At 64.0% G+C, this 14,343-nt stretch overlaps 3 protein-coding genes and 1 long non-coding RNA gene across 4 annotated transcripts in view; all 4 read left to right on the forward strand.

The window, feature by feature from the left end:
- Nucleotides 1-2,905, forward strand: part of LOC119097358 (A-kinase anchor protein 9) — a 34,095-nt gene extending 31,190 nt beyond the window's left edge. The window contains exons 20-27 of the mRNA XM_037220404.1: nt 63-212; nt 270-747; nt 805-1,502; nt 1,687-1,833; nt 2,234-2,365; nt 2,400-2,696; nt 2,746-2,858; nt 2,902-2,905. Of these exons, the coding sequence (XP_037076299.1) occupies nt 63-212; nt 270-747; nt 805-1,502; nt 1,687-1,833; nt 2,234-2,365; nt 2,400-2,696; nt 2,746-2,858; nt 2,902-2,905 (2,019 nt within the window). The remainder of the gene's footprint in view (nt 1-62; nt 213-269; nt 748-804; nt 1,503-1,686; nt 1,834-2,233; nt 2,366-2,399; nt 2,697-2,745; nt 2,859-2,901) is intronic.
- A 2,674-nt stretch (nt 2,906-5,579) lies between these two features.
- Nucleotides 5,580-8,400, forward strand: LOC119097359 (autophagy-related protein 23-like). Its single transcript, XM_037220405.1, has 7 exons — nt 5,580-5,688; nt 6,299-6,799; nt 6,858-6,979; nt 7,025-7,186; nt 7,430-7,567; nt 7,722-7,845; nt 8,294-8,400. The coding sequence occupies exons 1-7, from the start codon at nt 5,580-5,582 to the stop codon at nt 8,398-8,400; spliced, it is 1,263 nt and encodes a 420-aa protein (XP_037076300.1).
- Nucleotides 8,401-9,328: 928 nt separating this feature from the next.
- On the forward strand, nt 9,329-10,599 carry LOC119096378 (uncharacterized). The gene is made up of 3 exons (XR_005094062.1): nt 9,329-9,415; nt 9,716-9,834; nt 10,503-10,599. It is a non-coding gene; the product is annotated as an uncharacterized LOC119096378 (long non-coding RNA).
- A 742-nt stretch (nt 10,600-11,341) lies between these two features.
- Nucleotides 11,342-14,343, forward strand: part of LOC119097360 (uncharacterized) — a 4,294-nt gene continuing 1,292 nt past the window's right edge. The window contains exons 1-5 of the mRNA XM_037220407.1: nt 11,342-11,352; nt 11,970-12,020; nt 13,270-13,411; nt 13,799-13,888; nt 14,194-14,313. Of these exons, the coding sequence (XP_037076302.1) occupies nt 11,342-11,352; nt 11,970-12,020; nt 13,270-13,411; nt 13,799-13,888; nt 14,194-14,313 (414 nt within the window). The remainder of the gene's footprint in view (nt 11,353-11,969; nt 12,021-13,269; nt 13,412-13,798; nt 13,889-14,193; nt 14,314-14,343) is intronic.

Below are 14,343 nucleotides of genomic sequence, written 5' to 3' on the forward strand. Positions count from 1 at the left end.
GGGCCGAGCAGGCCGAGGCGGACGTCGGGCGGCTGCGCGCCGAGGCGGCGGCGCTGGCCGAGGAGAAGGACGGCGCCCGCGGCGAAGCTGAGGCGCTGCGCACGGCGCGCACGGACCTGGACGACGCACTGCGCACGGCGCGCAGCGAGCTCGAGTCGACGGTAAGCGACATCAGCGACTTTGACGAGGTGTCCGAGGGTTACAGGACCGAGGTGCGCCGGCTGACGGCCGAGCTGGAGCGGCTGCAGGCGCAGCTGCACCAGGCGCAGGCTGAGCGCCAGCGCGCCGATGAGCTGCACGAGTCCAACGAGAGGCTGGCGGCACGCCTCTTCCAGATGGAGAAGATCGCGCTGCGCGTCGAGCTGGCGGAGAACGAGAACGAAAACCTGAAGAGCGAGCTGGCGTACGAGCGCGAGCGCGGCAAGAAGCAGCGCGACCGTGTCAAGCAGCTCAAGAGCTTGCACGAGGTGACCAAGGACGAGGTGAGCGGTATGCAGGCCGACTTCAGTCTCGTGCACGATGAGATGGGCAAGATCCGCGCCACGCTGACGGCGCGGCTGGAGCGCGTGCAGGAGCAGAACCGCTCGCTGGAGCTTCTACAGTCCAAGCTGGATCAGGCGATGCGCGAAAAGAGCGCGCTCAAGGAGCAGCTGGAGAGCGGCATCGAGCGCAAAGAGCGTGAGCAGGCGCAGATGCTACAGGCGCTGGACAAGCTGGGAAACGAGATCGAGACGTACAAGACGGAGTGTCGCGGCCTGGGGGGCGGCGGCCCACTGGCGGAGGCGGGCGCCGCGGACGGCGCAGGGGACGCGGTCGACGGCGTCGACACATCGTCACCGGAGGGCAGCGAGGCCGGCGAGGACCAGGTGGTGGCGCTGCGCCAGGAGGTGGGCGGCTTGCAGAAGGTGTCGGAGACGTACCGCCTTCAGATGGCCGGCCTTCAGGCCGAGGTGGAGGAGGCGGCGCGACAGCGTCAGCTGCTCGAGCTGGAGAAGAAGTGCCTGCAGGACCGGCTGCAGCAGCAGCTGCGCGACAAGGAAGACGTGTCGCTCAAGATGGACGCGCTATGTTCCGACACGAACTCAGTGCTCGTGCAGCTGCGCGAGGAGAACGGCCAGCTGCGGGCGCGCGCCGAGGCCGAGCAGGCGCGCAGTGCACAGCTGGCTGCCCAGCTGGCGGAGGTCGAGCGCGACCATAAGCAGGTGAGCCGCCAGATCGAGGACGCCGGCCTGGAGAAGGACACGCTGGCGACGCGCATCGCCCTGTTCAAGACCCAGCTGAAGGAGCAGGCCGAACTGATCGACTGCTACAAGTACGAGGTGGGGACGCTGAAGCAGAACTACGACAACCTCGACTCGGAGGTGAAGCGGCAGGAGGAGCTGGCGACCTCGCTGCGAGCCATCAACGAGGAGATCGATAGGAAGTTGAGCGCCGAAAAAGAGCTTAAAAAAAACTTCGAGGACAAACTCAGTCAGAAGCTGACAGAAATGGCGCAGCTTCAAGCTAGTCATGACGCGCTCAGGGGTAAGAATGCGTGCTTAGAGGAGCAGTTAGCGAGTGCGAGTGTTGAGTCTGAAGTCCCTCCCTTAGTTAAAGTGCTGCGGGGGGAAGGAGGCGTTGTCAAGCCAGCTGGAGGGCTGTGAGGAGCGGTGGCGGGCCGCGTCTGCCGAGCTGCTGCTCCAGCAGACGCGTCTGCACGAGTCAGAGCGGCAGAACGCTGACTGCCAGCGTCAGGTGGAGTCCGTGACGCAGCTGAAGGAGGTGCTGGAGACACGCTGCTCGGAGGCGGAGCAGGAGGCGGCTGCGCTGAAGAAGAAGCTGGAGGAGGCCCACGTGGAGATGATCATCTCAAGGCGCTGCAGAGCGCGTCCGAGGACAGGGTGGAGAAGCTGACGCAGGACGTTCTGAACCAGGCATCTGGGCTGGCGCTGCAGGACGAGGTAATCGTGGAGAAAGGCAGGGAGCTGACCGAGCTCACTGTCAAGTCTCTGGACCAGGCTGCTGAGAACGCCGGTGTTCGCGGCTCGCCGCCCCTGCAGGGCGTCCAGGCGGAGACGCAGACAGAGACACAGGCTGAACCGCAAAGCCAGACGGAGACGCCGCTGGCGCCGCTCGCCGCCGAGGGGCGGCCGCGGGAGCCGGAGACCCAGGGAGGCGGGCGGGCCGGGCGGATGCCGAGCCGGACCCCCAGCAGGAGCTGGCCGGCCTGCGGCGCTCGGTCCACCTGCTGGAGCTGGAGCGCAGCCGACTGAACGCCGAGTTCGAGGCGCTGCAGCTGGTGTACGAGAATACGTCCATGACGCTGGAGGCCAGCTCTGAGCGGCTCAAGCGCGCGGAGGACGACCGGGCGCACCTGCGCCGCGTGGTGGACAACCAAGCGCGACGAGCTGGCTGGCAAGAGCGAGGAGTTCGAGGAGCGGCTGCAGGAGTACCTGCGCGAGATCACCAACAAGAACGAGGAGATCACCGTCTTCCTGACCGAGCTGAAGCAGAACCAGGACGAGATGGACGACGCCAAGGCGAGCGTCGGCCAGCTGCAGGACATCATCCGCACCAAGGAGAGCACGCTGCGCACGCTCAGCGCCGAGCTGGCCACCGCCAAGAGTCGGGCGCAGACGCAGAACGAGCGCTTCCTGGCGCGCGAGGCCGAGCTCACGCGCAAGCTGCAGGAGGAGAAGGAGATGTTTCATCAGCCAGCTGACGGAGGTGCGCGAGACGATGCGCTCCTCCATCGGCACCATGCAGGCCAAGATCCAGCAGCTGAACGAGCTGCTCAAGAGCCAGGATCTGAAGCACCACGTGGAGCTGAGCCGCGTGCGCTGCGAGTACGAGCAGCAGCTGGACGAGCTGCAGCAGGCGCTGGCGGGCGTGCGCAGCCAGTGCGAGCTGGCCATCGACGAGCTGATCTCATCGCACCGGAGCCAGCTGGACGAGCTGGCCGGCCGGCTGGAGGAGACGCGGCGCGAGCTGGAGCAGCTGGCCGGCCGCCGCCAGCAGGACTGGGACGCGGCGCAGGCCGAGGCGCTCCAGCGGCTGGCCGCCGTTACCGGCGAGCACCAGCAGGCCGTGACGCGCCTGCAGGCGGACCACGAGGCGCGCGTGCTGCGCCTGCGACAGGCGTACGAGCAGCGCGTACAGCAGCTGAGCAGCCGGACGGAGGAGGGCCGCGCGAGCTATCAGCGCAGCCTGGCGTCGGCCGAGCACCGGCTGCTGGCGCTGGAGGCCGAGCTGGAGGAGGCGCGCCAGACGCACCAGCGCAGCGAGCGCGCCCTGGCCGAGGAGCACCGCGAGGAGCTGGCGGCGCTGGTGCGCAGCCAGAGCTACCGGGCCGATTCGACGCCCGAGGTCAGTGGCCGGGTCGAGCCAGGCCGCCCGCCGGCGAGCTGGACTAACTGCACGGGACGGCGCACCTGCCGACTGCCGCCGCCGCCGCCGCCGCTGCGGCCGTCCTGCATCGGCGGTCGGCGCGCTACTCCACCTCTGGAAGCGGAACGGAGTTTAGCTAGTGATGCACCGCCGCCACGGCTGCTGTGTGGAGTTTAGACATTGCCACTGCACCAGTCTGGTTGCAGTGGAGTGTGGAGGCTGCTCCTGTCCCGCTCGTCAGCAGCAACTGAGTGACGTCCAACCAGCAGTGTGACCTCAACAGCGTCACGCGGAACGTGACCCGAGCGGCACCTGCCCGAGGAGTGTAACCCCGAGTTGAAGTCAACCCAACCGAGTGTGGCCCTTGTAGAATCGATCCACCGAATGTAGCCCTGACAATATCTGCCGACGTAGTGCTGCCCTAGATTACCAACTCACCGTGTGTTACTAACGACATCGTCTCGTCGAATGTGACAGCTGTAGAGAAGCGACTGGGAGGTCTCCAGAGGAATGGAAGTGTGTTGGATCTGTCCCGTTTGAGCTTTGTTTGACGTTTGTGTGCACTAACCGCCGTGTTGACGGATCTCATGACTGATGGGCCTTGTGGTTTGTATGCGGAGACGTCAGGAGATGCCCTGCGCGCCTGATAACTATGCTGGCTATGCCTCTGTCCCGTTATCATGCAGTCTTTGGCGCTGATTTTGAACTAGTCTGCAGTTTATTTTGTTGGAGCAGAGAGTTGCAGTGGCATTGTGGATGGTTCACTGCTTTGGCACCAAAGGACACTCACTGGCATACTCAAACTCTGGACGTCATGTTTCATTTATCGGGCAAGCCACTTTTGAAGCAGTACGTTTTCTCCTGTATTTAATGTTTTGTTCGTTTACCATCTAAACTATAAGCTCACCAACAATGCACTTTGTTTGACTTCGTCCACTGCTGGTGTACTGACGCCGTGCCGTGCTGTGCCCGCCCCGCAGAGGGAGGAGTGCCTAGAGAAGTCGGACGAGATCCGGCGACTGGAGGCGTCGGCCGCCGCGCTGCACGCGCGAGTTGGCCGCGCCGAGGAGGCCGGACGGACAGCGGCAGGCGCAGCTGGCTGATCTCCAGGCCGCTGCCGATCAGCTGCAGACCAGGTTAGTGGAGGCGGAGCGCGGCGCCAGCCTGCTGCGCGCAGAAGCGGGACGTGCAGGCCGAGCGGGCCGCGCCAGCTGGCCGCCGCCCTGGAGACGGCCGAGGAGGCGGCGCGACAGGCGGACGAGCGGCTGGCAGAAGAGCAGAGCCGGGCAGAGCAGCTCCGGGGAACGCTGGAGGAGGCACAGAAGGACACGGAGGGCCTCGGAGCTAAGCTGGAGGAAAGACAGCAGGACACGGAGGGGCTCCGAACCAAACTGGAGGAGGGCCAGAAAGAAACGGAGGGGCTCCGAGCCAAACTGGAGGAGGGGCAGAAGAAAGAAACAGAGGGGCTCCGAGCCAAACTGGAGGAGGGGCAGAAAGAAACGGAGGGGCTCCGAGCCAAACTGGAGGAGGTGGCAGAAAGAAACGGAAGGACTCCAAGCTAAACTGGAGGAGGGGCAGAAAGAAACGGAGGGGCTCCGAGCCAAACTGGAGGAGGGGCAGAAAGAAACGGAGGGGCTCCGAGCCAAACTGGAGGAGAGGCAGAAAGAAACGGAAGGGCTCCGAGCCAAACTGGAGGAGGGACAGAAAGAAACGGAGGGACTCCGAGCCAAACTGGATGAGGGGCAGAAAGAAACGGAGGGACTCAGAGCCAAACTGGATGAGGGGCAGAAAGAAACGGAGGGGCTCCGAGCCAAACTGGAGGAGGGGCAGAACGAAACGGAGGGCTCCGAGCCAAACTGGAGGAGGGGCAGAACGAAACGGAAGGGCTCCGAGCCAAACTGGAGGAGGGACAGAAAGAACGGAGGGGCTCCGAGCCAAACTGGAGGAGGGGCAGCAGAAAGAAACGGAGGGACTCCAAGCTAAACTGGAGGAGGGGCAGAAAGAAACGGAGGGACTCCGAGCCAAACTGGAGGAGGGGCAGAAAGAAACGGAGGGGCTCCGAGCCAAACTGGAGGAGGGACAACAAGAACGGAGGGGCTCCGAGCTAAACTGGAGAATAGCCAACAGGAGGTGGAGGGTCTTCGATCCAAACTGGAGGAGGGGCAGCAGGAGGTGGCGAAGGCCGGAGGCAAACTGGAGGGGCGCAACAGACGATGGAGGAACTCCGAAAGAAATTGGAGCAGGAACAAAGTGAGACGGAGGTGCTCCGAGCTGAATTAAAGAACGCTGAGGGGCTTCGGGCCGAGCTGGAGGGAGCAGAAGGTAAGATAAAGGGACTGCAGGCCCAGATGGAGGAGGCACAAAGCGCTTTGGTAGACTACCCGAACCAAATTGGAGCAGGCACAAAGGGAATCTGAGGAGCTCGGAGCCAAACTTGAGCAGGCGCAGCACGATTCCAATGGACTCCGGGTCCAATTAGAAGAGGCAGAGGGCCTGCGAGCCAAATTGGAGCACGTGGAGCGAGAGGCTGCCGAAGAGCTTCAAACCAAGCGGGATGACCTGCGGGTGGCTGATCAGCAGGCGGCAACGCTGCGCGCCGAGCTGGACACCGTGCAGAAGGAGGGACACCGGCACAGAGACGAACTGGAGGCTTCTCAAGCTGAGAACGCCGCGCTTTAAGACAAAGGTGGAACATCTAGAAAGAGACTGCAGTAGTAAAGACACAGAGCTGAGTTCCGCGTTGTTGGATCAGACAGAATCTGTGTCAAGAGTTCGGCAGCTTGAAGAAGAGCTGCGTCAGAAGACCGCTGAGCAGCTAAGTACTCTCGCTGATAAGAGTAGTGCGGACAGCAGAATAGAAGCTCTAGAGCAAGAACTTCATCGGGGTGCTGCAGCCGTCGACTCGGCTACCTCGGAAAATGGATCCATGCAGTTACGACTACTGGAATTGGAGAAACTTCTGGAGCAGAAGACCGGTGTGAACTTGTAACTGTCCTCAGCGAACGAGAGGAGCGGGATGCGAAGGTACAAAGCTCGAGTGCGGCATTGCTGCAGAAGACTGCTGATGCCGAGGCCCTTGCTTCCAAGCACGCTGACCTGGAAGCAGCGCTAGCTTGCAAGACCGACGAGGCGGCGAAAGCGTCGGAAGCGCTGTGTCTGGCCCAGACGACACTGGGTGACGTGCAGACAGAGCTGCAGCGTGAACGGTCATCGGCCGAGGAGCGGGAGGTCGAGCTCGGCCGCCTGAGGGCGGAGCTGGCCGCCCAGCAGTCGGCCGCCGGCGCCGCCTCGGGCCAGCTGTCCGACCTGACGGCCGAGCGGGACGCGGCTGTTGCCCGGCTGCAGGAGCGCGACGCCCAGCTGGCCAGTGCGGAGGCCTCGGTCGCCGAGCGCGAGGCCGAGTTGGCGCGCCTGCAGGCCGAACGGGCGGAGGAGGAGGAGAGCGGGGCGCGGCGTCGAGCTCGAGGCCGCGCGCCAGGCAGCTGGCCCAGGCGACGAGCAGGCGGCCGCCTGGGAGCGCGAGCGCGTGGCGGTGGCCGAGACGCGCGACGATCTGGAGCGACGCGTCTCTGAGCTGGAGGAGCAGTTGGCAGAGAAGCAGCGTCAGTACGCGGTGGCCAGCGCCGCCAGCGTGGAGCTGGAGCGCCGGCTGGAGCAGGGCCTGGTGGACCGGCAGGAGGCGGAGCGGCGTGCCGAGCAGGCCGACATCCGACTCAAGAACGGCCAGAACGAGCTGGACACGCTGCGTGGCGCGCGCGAGCGGCTGGAGTTGGACACGCTCCGGCTCCGCGACGAGCTGAAGACGCTGACCGTAGGCAAGGTGAGCGTGGAGCGCGATCTCGACGACTGGAAGGAGAAGCCTGCGCGATGCCGAGAACGAGAAGGAGCGGCTGGAGGAGAAGCAGGAGCTGAACCGGCCAAGGAGCTGGAGGAGTCGGATGGCGGCGCGCCTGGAGGAGGGCGTTGGCTTCGCGCAGCGACGCGGAGGACCCCGCCCTCGCAGCAGCTGTGGGGAGGGCAGAGTGTGGAGGCGGGCAGCTGAGGGCAAGCGGTTTCGCTGCAGATAACGAACGACTCCAGGCGCGCCGTGGAGGAGCTGGAGAGGCGAGGCGAAGCGCCGCCCAGGATTCAGGTGACCGGTCGGCAGACGGCCGCTTCGGCGGAGAAGCCGATCACCATCAGGACGCTCACGCTGGAGAAGGCAGGTGCTCGCCGAGCGGGTGCTGCAGCTCGAAGACCGGCTGAAGGGACGAACGCAAGCTCGACCCACGAGGCCACCAGTTGTGAAGTTGGCGGAGCTGGAGCGGCGGAGCGCGTCCGCCAGGCCGCCGGCTGAGCCGCCGGCCGCCGGCCAGCCGGGGGCGACGACGCCGAGGGGCTGCGGGCCCCGCCTGCTGGCGCAGGACGGCGAGCTGGTGCAGTTGCGCAGCGAGAGGGATGCGCTGCAGTGTTCGGGTGCCAAGCACAGTGCCCGCATCGGTGAGCTGGAGGCCAGCCTGGAGCAGCTGGCCGCCGAGGTGGGCCGGCTGGAACGCGGCGGCGGCGCCTCCTCGGTGTCCGCTCCGGCGCCCGGCGAGCGGCCGGTTGAGCGGCGTCAGGCGGCGGCTGTCGGCGCCGCTCCGGTCTCCGCCGCCGCCGAGCGGCCGCCGTCGCCCGGCCCGGCCCGGCGCCGCCCGTCTCAGAGCTGGAGGCGCTGATCGGTGTCGGGTGCCCCCCGGTCCCGGGCGCCCCCCGGCGAGCAGGAGCCGCCCCGCAGCGAGGCTGAACACCTGCAGCGCCAGCTGACGGAAGCTGGCCGAGCGCAGTGAGGGTGGAGCGGCGGCGGCTGCAGGAGCAGTTGGATGCCGAGCGAGCCAAGAACACGTGAGTCCGCCGGGCGCCGCTGGCGTCGCCACTGCGTGTCTCGTGTGGTCGCGCCCCCGCTGAGGTGGCCATCGGCTGCCGTCGCTGGTCTGCAGTGCCCGGCTCGACGCCCAGCCTGCGGCGCTCTGCCTGCCGGGCCTGGTCATTGTTCCAACTCGCTTCGCTTACTAACCTTGCGTGCTGTCGAGTTCAGCCGCGCCAGGTGTTGACAGCGGATGAGCGTATGTCTCATTCGCCGGATTCTTGGGTGCCACTGTTGCATGATTTAGATATTTTGCTGCCAACTAAATGGTGACGCTGTAATGCATGCAGGCCATACGGCTTCAGTTTTATTCAGCTGGTATGCTTCAAACGTGAAATGATAACAGCAACATCTGGTCGTGGTTATCCGGCCAGCTGGTATTCCTTTGCCGTCTTTATTCCTCTTCCTGATTGACCCTGTTTTCTTGATGCCTGGCTTCTGCCCTCCCATCAGCGCTGGTGGTCTCGGAATGGGGTCATTTCTGTCCAACACGTTGCCAGTTTGTGCGGAAAGTTATTTCAAAAGCTAGCCGGCCCGAAATTTCACTGACGCAGAGCTAATGCCAAGCTGCCAGCTTGATTAACTAGCTGAGGGAGCGGTACCGATTTTCAATAAGTACAAGCTTCCAGGCACGTGCAGCAAAAAGGAGGCATGCATGCCAAATGCGGACAGCTGAGGACGATTCCCTAAAAGGTACGTTAGCGAAGACACTCATTCAGACTGGCACTCCAGCGGTCGCGCCGGGGCTTCTGGTCATACCGTTGTTGTGTCAGCGCTATGTTGTGGCTGCGTGACTAACTCCTGCCGTTATGAAGCCGATAATTCTGGCCTCAAATCTTCCGTCAACTGGCTTATTCACTGACTCCGAACACATTTGGGTATGCGTGCCCCCACCCCCCACCCCTCACCCCACCCCCACCCCACCCAACCGATGCACGATCACTGGTCGATGGTGGCGTGGTAAACGAAACGAGCCGTCACATGGGATGAGCGCAATGATGGCCTCGCCAGAGTTCGCGTCGTGTTCAGTGTGCCGCCGTCCCGGCAGTGCGTCTCTGTGACGAGAGCAGCCGCCTCCTGGTGAAGAGCGTCACGGAGGACTTTGAGCAGCGGTCTGCGCGAGCAGGAGCAGGGCCACCAGCGACAAGCTCCAGCAGCTCATGGGTCCGTACCACCGCCGCCGCTGCGCTCAGCAACAGTGGCGCAGGCTGACACCCAGTGATTGGGCGAGAGCGGCAATGCCTCCTTTTGTCTTGCGTCCTGCATATGTGCGTGAATTGGTGACTCTTGCTGGAAAAGTAATGTACGACTACCTGTCCCCAGTATTGCGCAGGTGCTGATGTGTGGTGTGTGCGTGTGCGTGTGCGTCCGCATGCGTGTGTATGTGCGCGCGCGTGCGTGCGTGCGGTTGTGGAATGTCGTCTGACAGTAGCTCACTGCGCCGTAACCGTGGCCGGCCCTCAGGCAAGGCGGAGCACCACGAGGGCTACCTGACTCAACAGCACCGGGACCGCGTGCGCTCCCTCTACCGAGAGATCGACGACAAGGTGGAGGCCATCGACCTGACGCGCTCCCAGCTGAAGGTGAGGCGTTGCCCGAGCCGGTCGGCCGTCCTGCTGTCCTGCCTTCCTGCCTTCCTGCCTCCCTGCCTCCCTGCCTTCGTGCCTTCCTGCCTCCCTGCCTCCCTGCGCCGGCCGTCCTGTCGTCCTGCACCGACCGCCCTGCCGTTCTGCGCCGGCCGTCCTACCGCCCTGTGCCAGCCGTTCTGCCGTCTTCCGTCCTGCGCCGGCCATCCTGCCGTCCTGCGCCTGCCGCCCTGCCGTCCTGCGCTGGCCGTCTGCCATCCTGCGCCGGTTGTCCTACAGTCCTGCACCAACTGTTTGTCGTCCTGCGCCGGCCGTCTCGTCCCGCGCCGGCTGTCCGTCGTCCTGCGCCGGCTGTCTGCCGCCATGCCGGCGTGACGCCGCCGCCGTCGGCCCGGCCTGTGATCGCCTGCTCGCTCAGGCTACGTCGGCAACGTTGCATCGTTGTCCCATCACCGAGTGGTGCTTCTCTGAATGTTGGCTCGGGGGCAATGCTCACTGTGCAGTGCGAAGGCGCTCACTGCATCATTCGATGCGTTCTGACTGTCTCTGCTGGACAGCGCCACCCCGCCAGGATGCGTGCCCGTTGCTTGTGATGTGCCGGGCGCGGTCGGCCGGCCGCCGGGGCAAACGTGGAGGGTTGCTGACAGTGTGCGGTGGGCCCGCAGGACCGCGAGGGCCAGCTGAAGACGCTGCGGGACGACTACGAGCGCCAGCTGGAGCAGATGCGGGACCAGTTCTCCACCCAGCTGGAGGAGACTGTGCAGCGCGGCCTCGCAGGCAGCGGCTGGAGAAAGCTGGAGCAGGAGCTGCAGGCTGAGCGACAGGTGATCCCTCCCCCCCCCCCCCCCCCTCCCCTTGGCCTGTCACAGCTGCTCGGATGGACTCTGTTGCGTCCGTTTTGGCGACCTGGCGTCGTTTTTTGGATCTCACTTATTTTGTCTGAACTTCTCCCTTCCCTCCTCCTAACTCTGTGGTCAGATGTTACTTGCCGTGCTGGCCTGGCCTCCCACTGATGCCTTCTCGGAATGCAGCGTGTTTTTGTCTGATATGGCGTTTGCGGTCAGCGTGCAAACAGTAGCCGGCTCTCTAGTGTTGTACTGAACTGTCGTTTGCTTGTGATCCCAATAACACTGGCCCGCCTCAGCGCTGAGGGATGGTCGTTGATCGTTGGACTGTCGTTTCTGTGGTCCCAATATTACTGGCCCGCCTCAGCGCTGAGGGCTGGCCGCTGGTCGTTGGACTGTCGTTGCTGTGATCCCAATAACACTGGCTGCCTCAGCGCTGAGGGCTCGCCGCTGACCGTGTCTCGTTGTTTCCGTTTTGTAGCTCGCGGAGGAGGCGTCGCAGACTGAACAGGGTGCGTTGCCCGTCTGCTCTGGGATGCTGCGCATGCGCACCATCCTACTGTGCAACACACGCTGTACTCGCCGACCGTAGGGCTTGGCTGACCGATAAGAGGACGGCAACTTAGGAAGCGCTCTGAAACCGTCTGTGGCTCTTTGCCATGGGGACCCAGTAACCCAGCTGGGAGAGTACTCCCGTCCGAGTGGTCTCGGGTTTTAGTTTTGTCAGTGTGCGTTAAGTCAGCTCTAATTCATCCATGTGTCCTACCCTGTGTACCTGCAGCAGCCTGGCACTGTACGACGTACCCTCAACCCCGACGGCTCGCCTTCGCTCGCATCAATGGCATGGGATTCTATCTGATGTAATGACATTACTGACGGCAGTACAATCATTGATGGCGCGGGGCAAACAGCAGGGTATAGCCACATTTGAGCGGGAACTCCAAATGTCCTGAAGTGTCGTTTGCCACATTATCATCCCAAGGAACCGAAGGAGAATGTTGCCTTTAACCCAACCTCACGCAATGCACGTTGTACAAGTCTGCGCCGTGCCGCAACTCTGCACTGTGTGGGAAGTATTGCTTCGGACCCTCGGCGAGTGGGCCGCCTGTGACCCGTGGAGTGACCTCTGGCGGCCCTTGTGATGGACGCTGTGACCCCCGGCACCTGAGCGAATGACGCCCTGCGGGTGACGCCCCCTCCCACCCGCCAGCGGCTGGAGGACACCAGCCCGGGGTGGCGGCCGCCGCTGTCGAGACGGGCACCACCAGCCTGGAGACCATACCGCAGGCAGGTGCTGGCCCAGCACAAGCAGATCGAGCAGATGCGCAAGAAGCACAAGTGAGTCCGGCCGCACCGGCCGCTGATGAGTCCTCCTGTGAGGCGGTGATGTGACCGCTGACGACAGTCTCTCCCGCGTGTCGGTGATGTGACCGCTGATGACAGTCCCGTCTGTGGGTCGGTGATGTGACCGCTGATGACAGTCCCGTCTGTGGGTCGGTGATGTGACCGCTGACGACAGTCCCGTCTGTGGGTCGGTGATGTGACCGCTGACGTACAGGTCCCGTCTATGGGTCCGGTGATGTGACCCGCTGATGACAGTCCCGTCCTATGGGTCGGTGATGTGACCGCTGACGACAGTCCCGTTCTGTGGGTCGGTGATGTGACCGCTGACGACAGTCCCGTCTGTGGGTCGGTGATGTGACCGCTGACGACAGTCCCGTCTGTGGGGTCGGTGATGTTGACCGCTGATGACAGCCCCTCCTGTGGGTCGGTGGTGCGACCGGCGCCGGCCGTCGGTGACAGTCCCTCTTGTGGGTCGGTGATGTGACCGCTGATGACAGTCCCCCTGTGGGGCGGTGGTGTGACCGGTGCCGGCCGTCGGTGACAGTCCCTCTTGTGGGTCGGTGATGTGACCGCTGATGACAGTCCCCCTGTGGGGCGGTGGTGTGACCGGCGCCGGCCGTCGGTGACAGTCCCGCCTGTGGGGCGGTGGTGTGACCGGCACCGACCGCTGATGACAGTCCCTCCTGTGGGTGGGTGGTGTGACCGGCGCCGGCTGTCGGTGACAGCCCCTCCTGTGGGTCGGTGGTGTGACCGGCGCCGGCTGTCGGTGACAGCCCCTCTTGTGGGTCGTTGATGTGACAGCTGATGACAGTCCCTCCTGTGGGTCGGTGTGTGACCGGCGCCGGCTGTCGGTGACAGCCCCTCCTGTGGGTCGGTGGTGTGACCGGCCGGCTGTCGGTGACAGCCCCTCCTGTGGGTCGGTGATGTGACCTATGGGTCGGTGACATGACCGCTAGTTGGCGTGAGCCGTCGCAAGCGGCGCGTGCCGTCGAACCCAAGGCCTCGCGGTGCGGCCGCGCCGGCCGCCGGGGCGACGCGCGTGCGCGGCAGCCGCCCTGGGTGTGGTGGTCTGGGTGGCTGCTGACATACCATAAAGCCTGCTAAGGAAATTGACGCGGACGTTTCCTTGGGGCCACGGAAACGTTCACGTCCACCCGGGTCTGGTAGACGACAGATGTCGTACTGTCAGCGTGTCATGTGTGTCAGCATGCCATGTGCGTCACGTGCAGCCGGTGTCCGGCAGACGCGAGGTGGCGGAGCTGCGGCGGCTGCTGGAGCTGCGTGCTGCGCCGCCGGCGCACGGCCAGCCCGGGCTCGACCCCGACACCGAGCTCGAGTACCTCAGGAACATCCTCTTCGAGTACATGATGGGCAAGGAGCCGCTGGTGAGCTCGCCGCGCGCGCTACCCCGGCCACCAACTTGGATGGCTGAGATGCCGCAAATTTCAGTAGTGGCTGGTGGGTGCTTGGGGAAATTGAGCGATACTGATTAAACTAGGCGGAGCAGCCGCGACCACCTTCAAACAGTGTCCTGCTCTGGCGATCGGGACGGCGTCACGTCTCCACGAACGTCACCAGCACGTGGTCTGAGGGAATGGCGTGGTGAAGCAGCCGCGCGGCCGCGAGGGCCGGTTAGATGTTGATGATACATCTATTGGCGCGCTCCATTTGTATGGCAACCGTGAAAGCCATGGTTTCCAGATGTGAAATCCATTCCATATTGTTAGGTGCACTGATGTGGGGTGGCATGACATCTGCCGTCGTTTGTGCAGACGCTGGCCAAGGTGATCGCGGCGGTGCTGAAGTTCAGCTCGGACCAGACGGAGAAGGTGCTGGAGAGGGAAGAACACCGCCAGTCGGCGGTGAGTGCCATCTAACACTGGTCAGATGAACCTGCACTGGCCTGTGACGCCGATGCACGCATGCTTACGGTGGTGTCAGATGGTGCCGCCTGTGTAGTTCTAGCCGGGCCGCGCCAACACCACTTCCGGCTTGAAGGGGCGGAAAGTAGGTCATACCAGCGAAATTCAACTGAAGTGGGGATGTTTCTGACTCGACAGAGGCATCGGCAGGCGTCTTGCGATGTTCTTGGGATATTTCGTGCGGCTATAAATGCAGGCCGCCGCTCCGAGGCTCCGTCTTGCATCTCCGGCCTCCTGCCGCGCAGCCAGTGGCAACGTTCCCGAGCCGCGTCACGTGCTCCATCTTAGGACCAGCCTCCGGCTCGAGTTCCCAGGCCGGCATTCCGACCTCGCCTGCGCGGCTTACAGCGTTGACAGCCATCGGCGTGTCGCACGGCGGTAACAGCTGCCCATGC

Source organism: Pollicipes pollicipes, unplaced genomic scaffold (assembly GCF_011947565.3).
Source record: "Pollicipes pollicipes isolate AB1234 unplaced genomic scaffold, Ppol_2.1 Scaffold_4295;HRSCAF=5057_pilon_pilon_pilon, whole genome shotgun sequence".
Lineage (NCBI taxonomy): Eukaryota > Metazoa > Arthropoda > Thecostraca > Pollicipedomorpha > Pollicipedidae > Pollicipes > Pollicipes pollicipes.